Source organism: Emydura macquarii, unplaced genomic scaffold (genome assembly GCF_026122565.2).
Source record: "Emydura macquarii macquarii isolate MOO-44397 ecotype Brisbane River unplaced genomic scaffold, CSIRO-AGI_Emac_v2 contig_1477, whole genome shotgun sequence".
NCBI lineage: Eukaryota > Metazoa > Chordata > Testudines > Chelidae > Emydura > Emydura macquarii.
The window spans coordinates 15,983,052-15,999,030 of NW_027131614.1; the positions used below are offsets into that span (position 1 = coordinate 15,983,052).

General features: G+C 44.4%; 1 protein-coding gene across 8 annotated transcripts in view; it reads left to right on the forward strand.

Annotated features, from left to right (window-relative positions):
- The first annotated feature begins 776 nt into the window (after window positions 1-776).
- The window catches only part of ASPH (aspartate beta-hydroxylase), a 208,870-nt gene continuing 193,667 nt past the window's right edge, over window positions 777-15,979 (forward strand). For 2 of the 8 annotated variants that reach the window (XM_067553706.1, XM_067553709.1), the window contains exon 1: window positions 782-997. In XM_067553706.1, the coding sequence (XP_067409807.1) occupies window positions 937-997 (61 nt within the window). In that variant the 5' untranslated portion in view covers window positions 782-936. Of the gene's footprint in view, window positions 998-14,388; window positions 14,466-14,880; window positions 14,946-15,979 lie in introns of all 8 variants that reach the window. The other 6 variants (XM_067553712.1, XM_067553718.1, XM_067553710.1 and 3 more) reach the window with 6 other exon arrangements.

The window sequence follows — 15,979 nt, forward strand, 5'->3', positions numbered from 1 at the left end:
CACCAGGAGAGCTTGTTTCAATCTCAGTCAGCATTAGGCAGCTTGTGGAAGCCCCTAACAGTTGATGTAAGCAACACTGTGTTGACCTAACTACATCGACTTTGACTCTATACCACTTGTGGCGGTGAAGTTATCAGCATTGCAGGAGAATTATGCCAGGGGGAGCAAAATTAAGTGTAGACCCTTCCATAGTTTAGTCAATGTAAGCTGCTTTGCATTGACCTATCTCTGCACCGTAGACGAGACCTGAGCGTACAGTAGATAACAGCATTAGTCAGCACACTGCTAATACTTTTTGTCATGACTACAAACTGCTTCCTACACAGGGAACTGAGCCTCATTGTTCTTTTCCTAGAAGGAAGGAAACTGAGGCACAAAGAGTCATTCAGCAACTCCGAGCAAGTAAGTGTGCCTGGAGCTGTGATCAAAGACCCAGGCCCCCTGCATCTTCCGAGACCCCGTCCCCGGCGCTTTCACAGCTGTACAGCTGGCTATCCAACGCTACACACACCACGCAGCTACGCCCGCTGCAGCCCTCCAAACAGCCCCGCCCACACGTGCCCCTGGCCGCCAGCGCGCGCTTCGCCACTGACTTGGCGGTTGAATGCTCGCGAGAAGCTCCATGTTGCCACGTTCCAGGCGGCCAGTTTTGGGGAAGCCACACAAGCGCAGCGTCTAAGGCGAGCTTGTCCCGCCCAGTCTTCGCGTCGCCACCAATAAGACGCGAGCGGTGCCCCGCCCCTTGTCCCCCAAGAGCGGCAGGATTGGAGGAGGGTGCTATCAGTCAGTATCTGAGGGCGGGTCCGCTGGCTGCGGCAATTCTGCACACGCAGGGTCAAGCAGCGGCCGCTTCTGCGAGGCAGGCCGCTCCTCCCACTGCAAGCGCGCGCGCAGCTCCCCGCCCCGCCCCGCCGCTTGTACCTGACAGACGGTGACATGGCCCCGCGCAAGAGCTCCAAGGGCGCCGGCAGCAGCCCCAGCCAGGGGGCCAGGAGAGGTCAGTGCCGCCTGCGAGCCGGGCTGGCGGCGGCGCGGAGCTGGGGCAGCTCCGGCCCTCCAGCTGCCCTGTCTCCGCCCGGGGCGGCGTGGGGGGTTCCCGGCTAGGGCCCGCTGGGATTATACAAACTGGGGCGGGGCGGCTCGTGGGAGCGCAGGCGGCATGCACCGGGCGGGGGGCTCCCGCGCCCCGCGGCCCCTTCGATCCAGTCGGTGGCGTGCAGGTGCCCGGCTCCGCGCTGGGGTGGCCGAAGGGGAGGCGCTTTGCGGCAACCTCGGTCCCTGGGGGCCGCGACGGGTCTGCCGGGGAACCTGCGCCCCGCGGGGAGGCGCGCCTGCTGCGCTTAATGGAAGTTGCCGCTCTCTCCACTTTGTGGCTCCGCCCCGTGGCTGTTCCCGTGGCACGGGTGGGGCGCCTCGTTGCACCCCGGGCTCCTGCGGGTCAGGGGGTGAAGGTGGGGCAGTGGGTGCGGGGAAGCGTGAGGCACTGTGTGTCTGTTTTCCGCTAACTGCGTGGTCGCCTTCAGCCTCCTCCATGTGTTTACGTGTCAGCTCCTGGAGAGAGGGGAGGTAGGAACACATGGTTTAAGGCTGTTACTCAGATTTCGGTTATTCGCCTTGTTTGCTAGCCGTTAAGTGGAGGAGAAGCTTAGTCTAGCTGAGTAAACAGAGAAATTGCAATTCCTATGTCTGCCCAAATGACAGAGGATTAGGAATGAGTAGAGTCGTATAGCTAGGTCAGTAATTTCAAATTGTCTTAAATTCCTGACTAAAAGGCAGTCTCATTTTAAAAAGGTGCATTGCAGTTAGTGGAGAATATGGCTGTTTCACACCTTTGTAAAATCAGACTGATTTTAGTCAGGTGTCTAAATTTCAATTCTTTTGAGGTGACCCCTTTTGAAAATATTGATATCCAAGCATACTTTAGTTACTGGACTTGTCATAGTTTGTATCTTATTAATCTGTAGGCTTCCAACTTAAATGCAAATGCAGTATGAAAATGCAGATCTAAAGGAAGACTTATTTTCAGAGAGTAAGATATATGAACAGCTTTAAACTGGGTCAACAGGCCTAATCATAGAAGTAAACTAATAAATCATAGAATCATAGGGCTGGAAGGGACCTCGTGAGGTCATCTGCACTTATGGTAGGACCAAGCATTATCTTCTAGATCAGTGTTTCTCAATTATATTTCGCCGCGGAACCCTTGCGCAGCCATGCCATACCCTCCGCCAACAAGTCCAGGAAATCTTCCCCTTTTCAGCGGCGCAATGTAGGCTGTTTTTGGCAGCGTGCACTCTAAGCAGTTTTCGGCGGCGGCGCGCTGCCAGCTGTTTGGCGGCGCGCAATTTTTCTTAATTCGGTGGCACGGTTCCGCTTTTTCACGGAACCCTTCAACTCAGCCCTGGGGTTCCGCGGAACACTATTTGAGAGATGCTGTTCTAGACCATCTCTGAGAGGTGTTTGGAGTTTTTTAAGAGCAGGTTAGCCGATGATAAAGATTCCGCAGTCTCCTTAGGCTATTTATTCCAGTGCTCAACTACGCTGACAGGAAGCTTTTCCTTCAATTTAAGCCCATTGTTTCTTGTCCTAGCCTCAGATGTTAAGGAGAACAATTTTTCTCCCTCATCCTTGTAATAATCTTTTATGTACTTGAAAACTGTTATCATGTTCCCCTCAGTCTTCTCTTCCCCAGACTAAAAAAACCCAATTTTTTCAGTCTTCCTTCATAAATCATGTTTTCTAGACCATTAATCATTTTTGTTGCTCTTTTTATGGGCTTCCTCCAGTCTTTCTTAAAATGTGACACCCAGAATTGGACATGATACTCCATTGAGGCCTAATCAGTGTGGAGTAGAGCGGAAGAATTACTACTTGTGTATTGCTTACAAAAGTCTTGCTAATATATCCCAGAATGATATTTGCTTTTTTTGCAACAGTGTTACACTATTTACTCATATTCAGCTTGTGATCCACTATGACTCCCAGATCCTTTCCGTAATACTCTTTCTTAGGGAGTCATTTCCCATTTTGTATGTGTGTAACTGATTGTTCTTTCCTAAATGGAGTACTTTGCATTTATCCTTATTGAATTTCATTCTATTTACTTCGGACCATTTCTCCAGTTTTTCCAGATCATTTTGAATTTTAATCCTATTTCGCAAAGCACTTTCAAACCCCTCCCAGCTTGGTATTGTCTGCAAACTTCATAAGTGTACTCTCTGCTATTATCTAAATCACTGATGAAGATATTGAACAGAACCAGACCTAGAACCAATCCCTGCGGGATCCCACTTGATATACAGTGAGCAAGCTTTCTGACCCTACATTGAGACTTTAAAAGGCCAGAGAGCTAACAGTTTCACAGAACACCACTGGCAGAGATATGTTAATCTTTCATGTATGCATTTCATGTATGTGATATTATGACCATGTGTGTAGTACTAGTATAGCTCACAGTGTTAGATGAGCGATTCATACATGTGGTATTTCACCGTTGTTATTATTCAAATGACTCTTCTTTATAAAGAGACAAGGTGGGTGAGGTAATATCTTTTACTGGATCAAAGTCTGTTAGTGAAAGAGACAAGCTTTTGAGCTACAAAAAGCTCTTCAGGTCTGTGTAGCTTGAAAGCTTCTCTCTCTCACCAATAGATGTTGGTCTAGTAAAAGATAGTATCTCACCCACCTTGTCTCTCTAATATCCTGGGGCCAACACTGCAAACAACTTTATAAAGAATCAGTTAAAGAGATACTATAAGCCTGTGTTTAGAGAAGTATAATATTGACGTTTCTCAGGGAAGAGAAAAATGATGCATGTTTCTTAATGGAGAATACATTCCTTAATTTAGTTGCTGGTGCATCCCTTAAATTTCTTTAGCACAATTGACCCAGGAATTCAGGACACTTATAATAATATCACACTGTCTTCAAAGAGCAACGACAGATGCTTTTTACAGTGTAAAATTCTGTAAATAAGCATGTTTTGAAAAAAAACCAAACCACATTGTAAGTATGCATACTGTTTAGAACCTTGAATGCCACGAAGAACTTCAATATAGATGATCCTTAATATTCCAAATTAAAAAAACCCAAAAGCCTCTTGATCAGACTTTGAAAAATCCCTTTAACCATGATGAGCAAGAACCTTTCCCAGGTGTGTACAAATGACCTCTGCAAAATCCATCCTTTCATTTTTTTTAAAAAGGTCCACCCTATATGCTTGCGTAGGGTAAGTTCCAGTTGTGAACTATGTAAACAGCAGTGAGGTCTACCTAAATCTGCAGCACAGTCTGAAGATGCAGCAGAATAAATGGTGACCAAAGTATTGTCATTTTTGACAACTCCTAATCAGAACTCTGTGGGCAGCTGTGTGTAAGTTACAAATTTCAAGTCAGTTACTTGCTGCTCCTTGAGAAAACTGAGAAGCTGTAGAGACAGGCACTGGACAATGGTTGCTTATCAAGAATGAGAATGGTGGAGAGTCCTTACATTAACCAATAGGCTCTCTGGAGACATTGTGAGAGAAAGCTCTTCACTCCAGCTCCCAGAAAAGAGAGGGGTATGGTGAAATAACTTTGACATACGCAATGCAATGTGAGGGTGGAAAAGAGGGAGCCTTCCAATTTGGGACAGCTTATTGGAGAGATCCCAGGTATCTTTCTCTTTCTCAGCAACTAATGGAGGAAGATTTGGCTTCCTACCTAGGCATTGCCCATGGACAGTGAAGCCAAGGAAGTCAGCAGGAACTGCAGTGCCATTGAACATCAGGATATTTATTTAGGATCCTATATTTAGTCACCAAGGTCTGACTATTTTGGCATTAGTCACCCAAATAGGAGATGAAATCTGAAACAGTCTGAGTTTCTCAAATTGTTTTATAAAAGTTGAAATTAGTATAGACTTTGATGTTGAAATAAAAAATTAGAGTTGACTTTAAGTTGAATGTACTTTTAAGACTATAAATAAAACTTACCTATTTTACTCAGTTCACCATTCTGAAAATTCAGATGTTAAAATATCTTGTAACATATTTGTGTTTGTAATAGTTCTTTCTTCTATAAATATTTGAGTTGCCTACAACAGTTTGGTGGTGATGTTGCTGAAACGTGACACCCATTAGAAACAGGTATCCATGCTAACCTATGTAATTCATTGGGGTGAAAGTGAGGGCAGATGGTTGCCTTGTGCTTTGTGTGCCTAGCAGTGTAAAGCATGGCCTTCAGCGCATCCTCCACTCTTGCAGAGAGGCTGTCGCAGATTAGAATGTGGAAAAAGAGTAGGCGGGATGACATGTTCAATAAGATAATGAATGCCTCTGGGGCAGCTGACATGGAGCTCAGAGCCTGTAGGATTTCATTGTCCGAAAAACTGGACATGGGACATGGAGAGCTGCCCAGGAACATGAGTACGCAGTGCAGGCCAAGATGTTGTGGATAATGAGGGCACCAATCAGACATGTTGAGGCGTCTTGTTGAGCTTCAGGGACAGCAGCGGCAGGATAGACTTCCTCTGCAGCCCTTGCAGAACTTGCAGTAACAATTGACCTCTTCCGAAAAACCCCTCTCCCCCCCAACATTTCAGGAGGAGATTGGGCACAGTGCATTACATGCTCCACTCGACACGGGAAGAGAGAGTAGGAAGAGAAGATGGTCATTCTAAGAACTTTCAGTCTGCAGCTTTCATGCTTGCACAGACGAGCAGCGTTTGTCCCCCTCCCCCCAATTCCGTAAGAATGGTTGCTAACAGTTATTTTCCTTTTCCTCTACTATTAGGTATGTGCAATAAAAGTCAACTTCTTTGTAATTAAGTACTTTTTCTTAAATTCATGCAAGTGGTGGGGAAGGGGAGGTGCTGCGATAGTGCAGCAATAGAGAGGATGGTATGGGAAGGCAAAGCACAGATAAGTGGCGCTTATTACAAAATTGGATTTTCAAAGCCTCCCTGAGGTGCAGAGGTTCCAGTTGGGCTCTCAGCGTTGCACTGGTATCTGGTTGCTCAAAGTTTGCAGCCAGCCGATCTGCCTTCACGATCCAATCCAGTGTTCTCTTTGTCTCGCAGACCTTATGAAGCAAACAGCAGGCAGAGATAACTATGGGGATATTGCTTTCACTGAGGCCTAACCTAGGGAGCAAACTGTGCCAGTGAGCCATTAAATGTCCAAAGGCACATTCCACCACCATTCTGCACTTGCTCAGCCTATTATTGAACCTCTCTTTATTGCTGTCCTGATGTCCAGTGTGTGGTTTCCTGAACCATGGGAGCAAGGGGTAGATTGGATCTCCCAGGATCATTATTGGCATTTCAACATCACCAGTAGTTATTTTTTGGTCTGGGAAGAAAGTCCCCACTTGCATCTTTCAGAACAGACCTGAGTTCCTAAAGATGTGCGTGTCATGCACCTATCCAGACCACCCAACGCTGATGTCGGTAAAATGCCTCCTGTGATCTACCAGTGCTTACAACACCATGGAAAAGTACCCCTTCCAGTTCAGTTACTCTGTGGCAAGGAGGCCTGGTACTAAGATAGGGATATGTGTGCCATCTATCACCCCACCACAGTTAGAGAACCCCATTACAGCAAACCAATCCACTATGTCCTGCACATTTCCCAAACTCACTACCCTTTTTAGCAGAAATCTGTTAATGGCCCTTGTATCGCAGCAGCTCCCATGGTGGATTTACCGACTCCGAATTGATTTCCGACAGACCAGTAGGAGTCTGGCATCGCTAGCTTCCACAGAGTGATGGCTACTCGCTTCTCCACTGTCAAAGCAAGTCTCAAGTTAGTATTTCTGTGCTTCAGAGCTGAGAACAGCTCTGCGCAAAGTTCCGGGAAAGTGGCCTTATGCGGCCAAAAGTTCTGCAGCCACTGCTCGTCATCCCAGACCTTCATAATGATGCGATACCATCACAGTGCTTGTTTTCCAGGACCAGAAACGGCGCTCCACGGAGTTCAGCTGCTGTGCAACAGCCAGCAGCAACTGGGAATTGTTTCATTCTATGGCTTGCAGCAGGGTAGCTTGAGTAACATCGCAATTTTCCACGCTGTCGCTCCTCTCTTGGCCTTGGAAATACTTCAGGATAAATCAGGGGGTGTTTGTGATGCTCACAATGATAGTGCAGAGCTGAGTGGCTCCATGCTTCTCGGGCAATGGTGTATGTGCGGCTGATGTTTGGTTTTGAAAAGTGACACGAAAAAATGTTCATTTGCTGTTGATGTCAGTGGAGGGGAGGACATTGCATCATGGGAGTCCAAAGACCTTCCCGAAAGCCCCTGTGGCTAGTTAAACTGTGGGATAGCTACCCTATGGTGCACCGCTCCGTCCATCGATACAACTGTGGCTGGTAGGGACGCACTTCCCTGACGCAGTGAGCATGTTGTGATCACACCTGACCAACTTCATTAGTTTGGTAGGTGAATACTGACTGAAATTAAATCAACTTCACTTCACAGTGTAGACATACCCTCTGTAGTGTAGATCAAGCTTCAGTGTCCACACGGGGAGGTAATGCAGAATAGCTATTGCACTTTAAATTTACACCCTAGTTTATTTTGCAGTTGCTCCCCTATAAGGACAAGTTCTGAGAAATCCAGTCACAGAATTTTGAGACTTATCTGTCCTGTCTAATTGTGTTTTAAAAATGTGTAATTATAGGTGTAATTGGTGTTTTTTAAAAATTGAAGAACAGTGGACTCTGCTCCTACCGTAGCTTGAACTGTGTTTGAAAGTGAAACCATTCTTCAAATGCAGATGTAGTGGTTGGAAGAAAGACAGTATCCCAAACATCTGATTTAAAATCTGTAATTTGAACTTTTGCAGGGACAACTTGCTAAATGTGGATAGGTGCTTCATGTTTTTCAATTAAAAAAAATTAAGCTACATGTTCAGTCTCTGAAAAGCTGCTGTTGTGCACATGTAGCCAGGTCCTGGCACAATTGATATTTTTTTATGGTCTTGTATCCTATTTTATCTTTTTCTTCTTTCTGTTTGCTCATGTTTTTCTTCCCATGGTGGCCCCTTGTGTAACAGAAAGCTACGTACCCCTGCAGATAGGGTGGGTATTCTCTTGTTGGCTTTGTGATGATCGCCTGCTTTGAGTTCTTCTGTCTCAGCTAACTTGACAAGCAGAAAATGTTTGGACTAGTGAGTATTGCCAAAGTGTGTATCCATGAGCTCTTTCTATAACTGTTCTCTATCAAGGTTCACTGCCTTAGCAAAGGGGGTCCATGATACTTGCATTTTGGTGTAGGGAGGTAAACCCAGGGCCCATACACTTAGTAACACAGATCACTGTTAACACCTCATCCAGTGCTTAGCTCTTTCCATTGACTACCGATAGAAAATAATTCAGTTCAAAGTCCTGATATTTAAGGCCTTCTGAAGGATTCACTCTGGTTACATGATAAATCTTCATGGTCCACTGGACCATGAAGGAGAGAGGCTCATGAGTGCAGCATAGAGCTTTCACAGAGCTGGATCTAGACCCAGGGTATGTCTACACTGCGGAGTGAAACAGATTTAATTTAAATTGACCTTCACCTGCTGAGCTGCAGAAATCGGAGGAGTGTGATCACACCACAGTTATTGCATTGGGGGATTGCATCCCCACCATCTGTGCTTGTGTTGACAATCAAAACAGTGCACTGTGGGTAGCTATACCACAGTGCAGCTAACCACAGGGGCATTTGGGAAGGTTGTCGTCCTCCCATGATGCAAAGTCCTCCCTCCCGCCCCCTTCTTGTCCCAGACAAACAGACGAATGCCATTTTGTGCCATTTTTTGAAACTCTTCAGTCTCTGCCATACACACGCCCTTGCCTGGGAGGGATGGAGCCCGCTCAGCTCTGCACTATCATTGTGAGCATCACAAACACTTCACGCCTTATTCTGTAGTATTTTCAGGGCTGAGACAGAAGCCACGGCGCTGAAAATTACAATGTTACTGAAGTCACCTTGCTACAGACGATAGAATGAAACATTTCCTGGTTGCTGCAGGCTGTCACACACCAGCTGCAGTTGGTGGAGCATCGCTTCTGGTCCTGGGAAACAAGCAGTGACTGGGGGGATCGCATAGTTATGAAGGTGTGGGATGATGACCAGTGGCTGCAGAACTTCCGCATGCAAAAGGCCACTTTCCTGGATCTTTGCTCAGAGCTGTTCCCTGCCCTGAAACGCATGAATACTCGCTTGAGAGCTGCTCTGTCAGTGAGAAGTGAGTGGCCATCGCTGTGTGGAAGCTAGCAATGCCAGACTGCTACCAGTCAGTTGGGAATCAATTCAGAGTCGGTAAGTCCACCGTGGGACCTGCTGTGATGCAAGTGGGCCGGGCCATTACTAGACTTCTGCTAAGATGGCTATTGACTTTGGGAAACGTGGAGGACATAGTGGAAGGCTTTTCCACAATGGGGTTCCCAAACTGTGGGGAGGTGATAGGGATATGCGTGCCATCTATCTTAGCACTGGACCACCTTGTTACAGAGTACATAAACCAAAAAGGATACTTCTCTATGGTGGTGCAGGCCGTTGCAGGTCACAGGGGACGCTTCACTGATGTCAGTGTGGGGCGGTCTGGAAAGGTGCATAACGTGCGCATCTTTAAGAACTCTGGTCTGTTCAAAAAAAGATGCAAACGGGGACTTTCTTCCCAGACCAAAAACTGACTACTGGCGAAGTTGAAATGCCAATAGTGATCCTGGGGGACCCTTCCTACCCTTTGCTCCCTTGGCTAATGAAGCCCTACATCGGTGCCTGAACAGTGTGGAGTGTTTCAATAATAGGCTCAGCAAGTGCAGAATGGTGGTGGAATGTGCATTTGGATGTTTAAAGGTGCGCTGGCGCATTTTGCTGACTAGGTTAGACCTCGGTGAAAGAAACATCCCAGTAGGTATCTCTGCCTGCTATGTGCTCCATAATGGCTGTGAGACATGGGGAGAAGTTCCCGTTGGATTGGGTTGTGGAGGCAGATAGGCTGGCCACAAATTTTGAGCAGCCAGATGCCACTGCAATGCTGTGAGCCAACTGCGGAGCGCTGTGCCTTAGGGAAGCATTTAAAACCCATTTTTGCAGTGAGACACAGTTATGTGCACCAGTTAGCTGTGCTGTGCTTTCCCTTCCCATCCCCCACCCATGCAGTTCTCCCCTACTTCCCCCCCAGTGATGAGTGGAGCATGTACTGCACCCTGCTCAACCTCCTCCTACACCACTTGGGGGTTGGGGCTAGGAAAGAATGTGTTAAGAGTTTTGCATGGGCTATAGAGGAAGTCTCTCCTGCCACTGAGCTTCCTGAAGCTGAACCAGACACATCAACACATCTGACTGATCCCTCATTATACGCAGCATCTCATCCTGTGTTGTACGCTCATACTCCTGGGCTTCCTTCCTGTTGTCCATCTCCATGTTCTGTTTGTCTGATAATGAAGTTTACCATGTTTTTAGCTCTGAGTCTGCAACCGTGAAGGCGTTCATGATCTCATTGAACGTGTCATCCTGAGGTGTGTGGTTCTCCCCCTCTCCTCCCCCCCTCCTCTGTGACAGGCACTCAGCGGGTCCACTGAAAGGCAAGCAAAGCACAAAGTATCCATTGGTAGCTGTTGTTGGAAGAACAGCAATGTTACAATGTAAAAAGAACCCCCCTTTATATTCCCAAGGGAAGGGTAGACCTGCATACCAGTCTCCAACTATTGCACGGGTCGCACTACTGTTCCACCCATGGTAAGTAAGAGGCTGGTGCATCTATTGTAGAGAAATCTCTATTGCACGTGCAGCACAAATGCATGCCTCCCTGCGCAGAAGGATTGTGTGGGGTTCCTTTAGTCTTCCCAAAAACCAGTTTTGAAGCTGTGGTCCAAAGGGTGTGGGATGGATAGGAGTAAAGTGTCCCTGGGGAAAAAATATGGGCATCCGTTTGTGGATCCCTGATCGCAAAAATTTCCTGTCTAGGAACTTGTGTTGCACTGACCCAAGAAGCCATCAATGGCTACGGAGTAACAGATACTTAAAAAAACTGCATGGGTGGGTACTGTAAACGTGCGCCATCTTCCCTATGTGACCATGAGTGATAGTCTGCTGAGGATCACACAGGCGGAAAGGGAGGATTTGCTGCAATCATCAATGTACAGGCTTGGCCCTTATGCTGCTGTGCTGTGTTCCACGATGAACCCTGCACAATTAATAACAGATTGGTAGGGGGAAGTGTCCTATATCACAGTGGAAGAAATAAGGCTGCCCTCCCAGGAAACCTTCTGAAAAGGATTGCAGAGTACCTACATCAAATTTTCCTGGAGATATCCATGGAGGATTCTCAGAACATCCCTGTGCACATAAATAATCTTTTCAAGGGTGAACTCTCTGCCTAGGAACACTATGTACATAGAAGCTCATCCTCACCACCACCATACACTATTGTCTCTGTTAAAAGAAGCTGGACTGGGGATATAAGCACAGAAATGAGATTTGCAGTAATACTCACTAGATGTACCTTCCCTGGCCTCTCAGTCAGTCACGCTTTCCTGTGTCCAGCTGGGCTGCTCCTGTGCAGCAAACAGTTCCTGGCTTTCAGGGAGAAGGGACACCCCACTTGCCTGCTCCCTGTTCTCCTCCTAGTCCACAAAGTCATCCTCATTCATTCTGGCCTCGGATTCCCCTGAAGGGTCTATGCTGCGTGGTGGTATAGTGGTGGGGTCACTGTTGAGAATCACATGCAGCACTTCATAAAAACGTCTGGATGATGAGCCAGAACGATTATTAGCCTCCTTAGATTTCTGATACTCCTGTCTCAGCTCTTCGATTTTAACGCAGCACTGCTGCATGTTCCTGTTGTGCCCTTTCTCCAACATGCCACATGATACCTTGTCAAAGATATCCTGATTTCTTTTGCTGACTTGGAGCTGAGCCAGAACAGACTCTTCGCCCCACAGACCAATGAGATCCAGGACCTCAGATTGAAGCAGCTCCAGACTGGAGCATTTTTGGGGCATACAGTCACCATGATCAGTTTTGCTTGCAAGCTGTCTCCACACTGAGCAAATAGGAATTCAGAATTTCCCGGGGCTTGAGGGAGAGGGACAGTTTCCTGTTTATGTGGTCATAGTGCAGTAGAGTGCGAATGCTCAGAGTTGGCACAGCAGAGCATTATGGGATACCTCCAAGAGGCCAATTACCTCGATTTACATTGCACTCTGCCTACACTGCTGCTCATTCGACCCATATAATTCAACTTCAGTGCTATGCCTCTTGCAGAGGTGGTTTTATTAAGTCGAATTTTCACGCTACTTAGGTTGGCTGAACTGACCTGTCATGTGGAGACGCATATATTATGTGGTCGACGGAAGCTGCATTCTGTCGACCTACTTTCAGCGTAGACTAAGCCCTAGACTACGTAACTTGCATTTGGAAGAGATAAGAATGACAACAGACCTTGCCATTTTTAGAACTCAATGAAACTTTTTTTTTTAAACCTGGCTTTTTTCAATAATTTCTTCACATTTAGCTCCCTTCCCTAAATAAACTCATCAAGCTATTTCTCTTATGTATTGGAATCTTAGACATTGTATTCTTTAATTCTTCGTAGTGGGCGTTGAAGTTTAAATCATTACAGTAGATAATACTGAAATATACAGTTACAAAAGCATCTCTCATCTTATTTTGTGGAATATGGTGCTTATTCTTCATAGACTGTGTAGAAAGTTGTAGCGTGTTTGATATGGAATCAAGCATTAGAATTAGTTTCTTTTGAAATTCAAAAAATGTCCCCAATATTCTTTTGTCCCTGACTAACTCTGTCAGGCACTATTTGTGTAAATACCAAAATCCACACTGAATGCAAAAACTAATGTTGATGGGAGTTGTACAGTGATATTGTATTTCCTAGTTCACATTTTAATTTGTGGTACATGGCATATTGCCACTGATCAGAAAGATTGATGATCCAGAAGTTCTTATTTTTGTGGTGATGGCTGTTTCCTATTGCATTACATAAATACCTTTAGTGTGAATATCATAGGTATCTACTCTTACTTGAAATAACTATTTGCAGTGTTGTAGCTGTGTTTGGTCCCAGGGTATGAAAGAGGTAACATCTTTTATTGGACCAACTTCTCTTTCGAGCTACTCTTCTGAAGAATGTGACATCCAATTTCTACTTCAAAAGAAAGACTCTGTGTAGCGTGAAACCTGTACTATCCACCAACAGACGTTGCTCCAATAAAAGATATTACCTCACCTACCTTGCCTCTCAGCAATAATTAGTCATACAGACAACAGTTCAGTTAATGGGGATGCGGGTGTAGGTTTTACTGCTTGTATTGTGGTGATGTCTTGCCACACCATCTGGAACTGCTCCTTAAGGAAGATCCTTTTTTGCTCTTTCAAGGACCCTAGCCATGGGATTACACATTTTGTTTGTAATCTCCCTAACGGAGACAGAATCTTTGTTGTAGAAAACCTGAGGCAAAAACTTTTTCCATATTAATCAGTCTAATCAATCTTAGATAAAATGAAAGCCGTGTTTAATGGCATTCTACAGAACTTTTCAAAAGTTAGTTTGTTTTAACCTTGGAAATATCTGGAATATCATGTTTTGTCTTCTCAGTAAGTCAGGAGTTCTTCAAGTCCTCAGTGGAGAAGCAGATTTAGGTGAGCAGAGGAAATTATGGATCTTTGATACAGCTTTTCTTCCACGTTTGTCATGTGTTTGAGTCAAATAGGTATTAAAGTGTCAAATATTCCGCGATTGTGTTGAGGCCGAGAGGTAATATTACATCACCTCTTAGTTCTTATCTAAACAGTGACTTTCTACATTACCACTAAATGGTTAATGTCATGGGTGGCTTTGCACCAAGCAGCAGCATAAGGTGGAAGGTCCAGCCAGCATCCTGCAGTGCAACTAAGGACAACATGAAGAGAAAAATGGTCAATTTGATCCTTGAGGCAGGGGATTATGGGTTTAAGAAAAAATAATTCTAGGTGGGGGGAAAAGTACCCATTTTTCCTGGGTATCCTGCTGCTGTGTGACTCCAGGATAGCTAACCTAAGTGTTCCAGAAAGAGCTCCTGAAAATAAGATTAGGTAGATTGCTAGGTTTATATACACAGTTGTATTGAACAAAGACAGACAGAAAAGCTGCTGTATGTTGATCTGTGTAATTGATTAAGCTTACTGTGTCATAGCTGGTTACTAAATTACAGATCCAGCTGTAATGTGGACAGGGCCTTAATCAGGTTTTATGTGCTTTGTATCTATTAGTGTTCTCCAAGTGTACACGTTAGTGAGCAAAAATAATGTAGGCAACATCTGAATTTCTAAACTAAATTTCTAAAGTTAAAAAACAGCTTTTTTTTTTTTTTAGCAAAACAAAAAAACAACACTTTTTTATTTCACCTTTTCTATAGGTCATCTATGCTCATCCACCTCTCCCCCCAAAAAAGAAACAAACTTGATTTTACAATGGAATTAAAAGCTACCAAAAGTAGGTCCTGGAGTGGGTGACTGGATATCAAGTTGTGTAGCGTTAACTGCATAAATTTAAACTAATGTGAGTCACCTTAATATACAGACATAACTTTGAAAATCTGAGGTTGTAAGGTACAGAAATTTTGAATATTCAACTGCCACAATAAATCTTTGAAATAACTTGTAGTAATAGTGCTACAAGACAAAGTTTTGCTTATATTCTGAAGTGACAGTTGAAGTGAGAGATTCTGCCCTTGCAGTTTCTGTAAACTAAAGGTAAAGTTTCTATATCTAGACTGTCACTAAAATAATAGTTCAATGTTTTAAAAACTTCAGGTTTTAAAAATTTGCATTGAAACATGGTACCTCTGCTGAATGCCCTTGTTAAAACTGCTTCCAAGCTAATTATTTTATTGGATTCTTTATTGTAGAGAATTTATGCAGCGAAGTTCTGATTCTATCCAGGTGGTTTTTTCCTGATGAAGATCATAAACTGGTAATATGTGTGGAGAGCATGCAGTGGTTGACTTCCTCCCCCCACCCCTCTCCTAACTGCATTAAATGGACTGGCTTCCTGCATAGAGAGTTTTTTGAGTCTTGCTTTGAAATGAAAAATAAATCTTACCTGTGTGTATTGCAGTATGAAGTGATCATGTGTACACATGCTGAACTTTGACAGACTTTAATATTTGTGCAGTTAAACTTTTTTGTTTCTATTTTTAATGTTTGCTGTTAGAGATCCTTGTGTGTGTGTGTGTGTGTGTGTGTGTGTGTGTGTAAAATTACTACTGCATAGTGTTGTTGGAGGTTAATTCCTACTTATGACAGATGTTTAATACCAAGTGCTAAAAATGTTATTGAGTGAAGTCTTGTTATGAACAACTGTTTTATAAACAAAGTGCTCTCTTAAATATAGGATGGAGATTGCTGTGAGGGAAGAAGGGAATTTGAGTTATTCAAAATTGGAAACTCGTCCACAATTAGTTAGAAATCTACCATACCATCTCCCAGGCTTAGTACTGTGAAAGGATGTGGAGAATAGCTGGGAAATCTGCTCATGGAAATTGTTGTTTTTCTATTAAATGAACTTTTAAGCATTGATGGAGAGGGCCTGTTGTGGATAAGATGAAGGTTTAAGAGTGTCACTTTAAAAGTTTGGGTGCCTAAATAAAGGCATATGAAGCCAGTTGTACATCCTGAGTTGCCTAACCTACCAATGGTGCTTATCTTCTACAACTCTCATTGAACTCAGTAAGAACTTCAGGTTCTTAACATTTCTGAGAAGCTGATGAAGTTCCTAACTTCAAGCTTCCAACTTCAGAAATTGTGACAAAAGCTTTTAGAACACTTTTTGAATGTCTTCATGATCTTTTTAATCTATTATGATTGGAAAATAGCACAGGGGTAATTGAAGTGTAGCCGTTATAATTTCTTTTCATTATATGTGACTCTTTCAAACCATGAAAAAAAATCAGTCTAGCCACAGGACATCTCAGCTGGCTGCTCTCCCATACTTCTTAATTGTAAAAC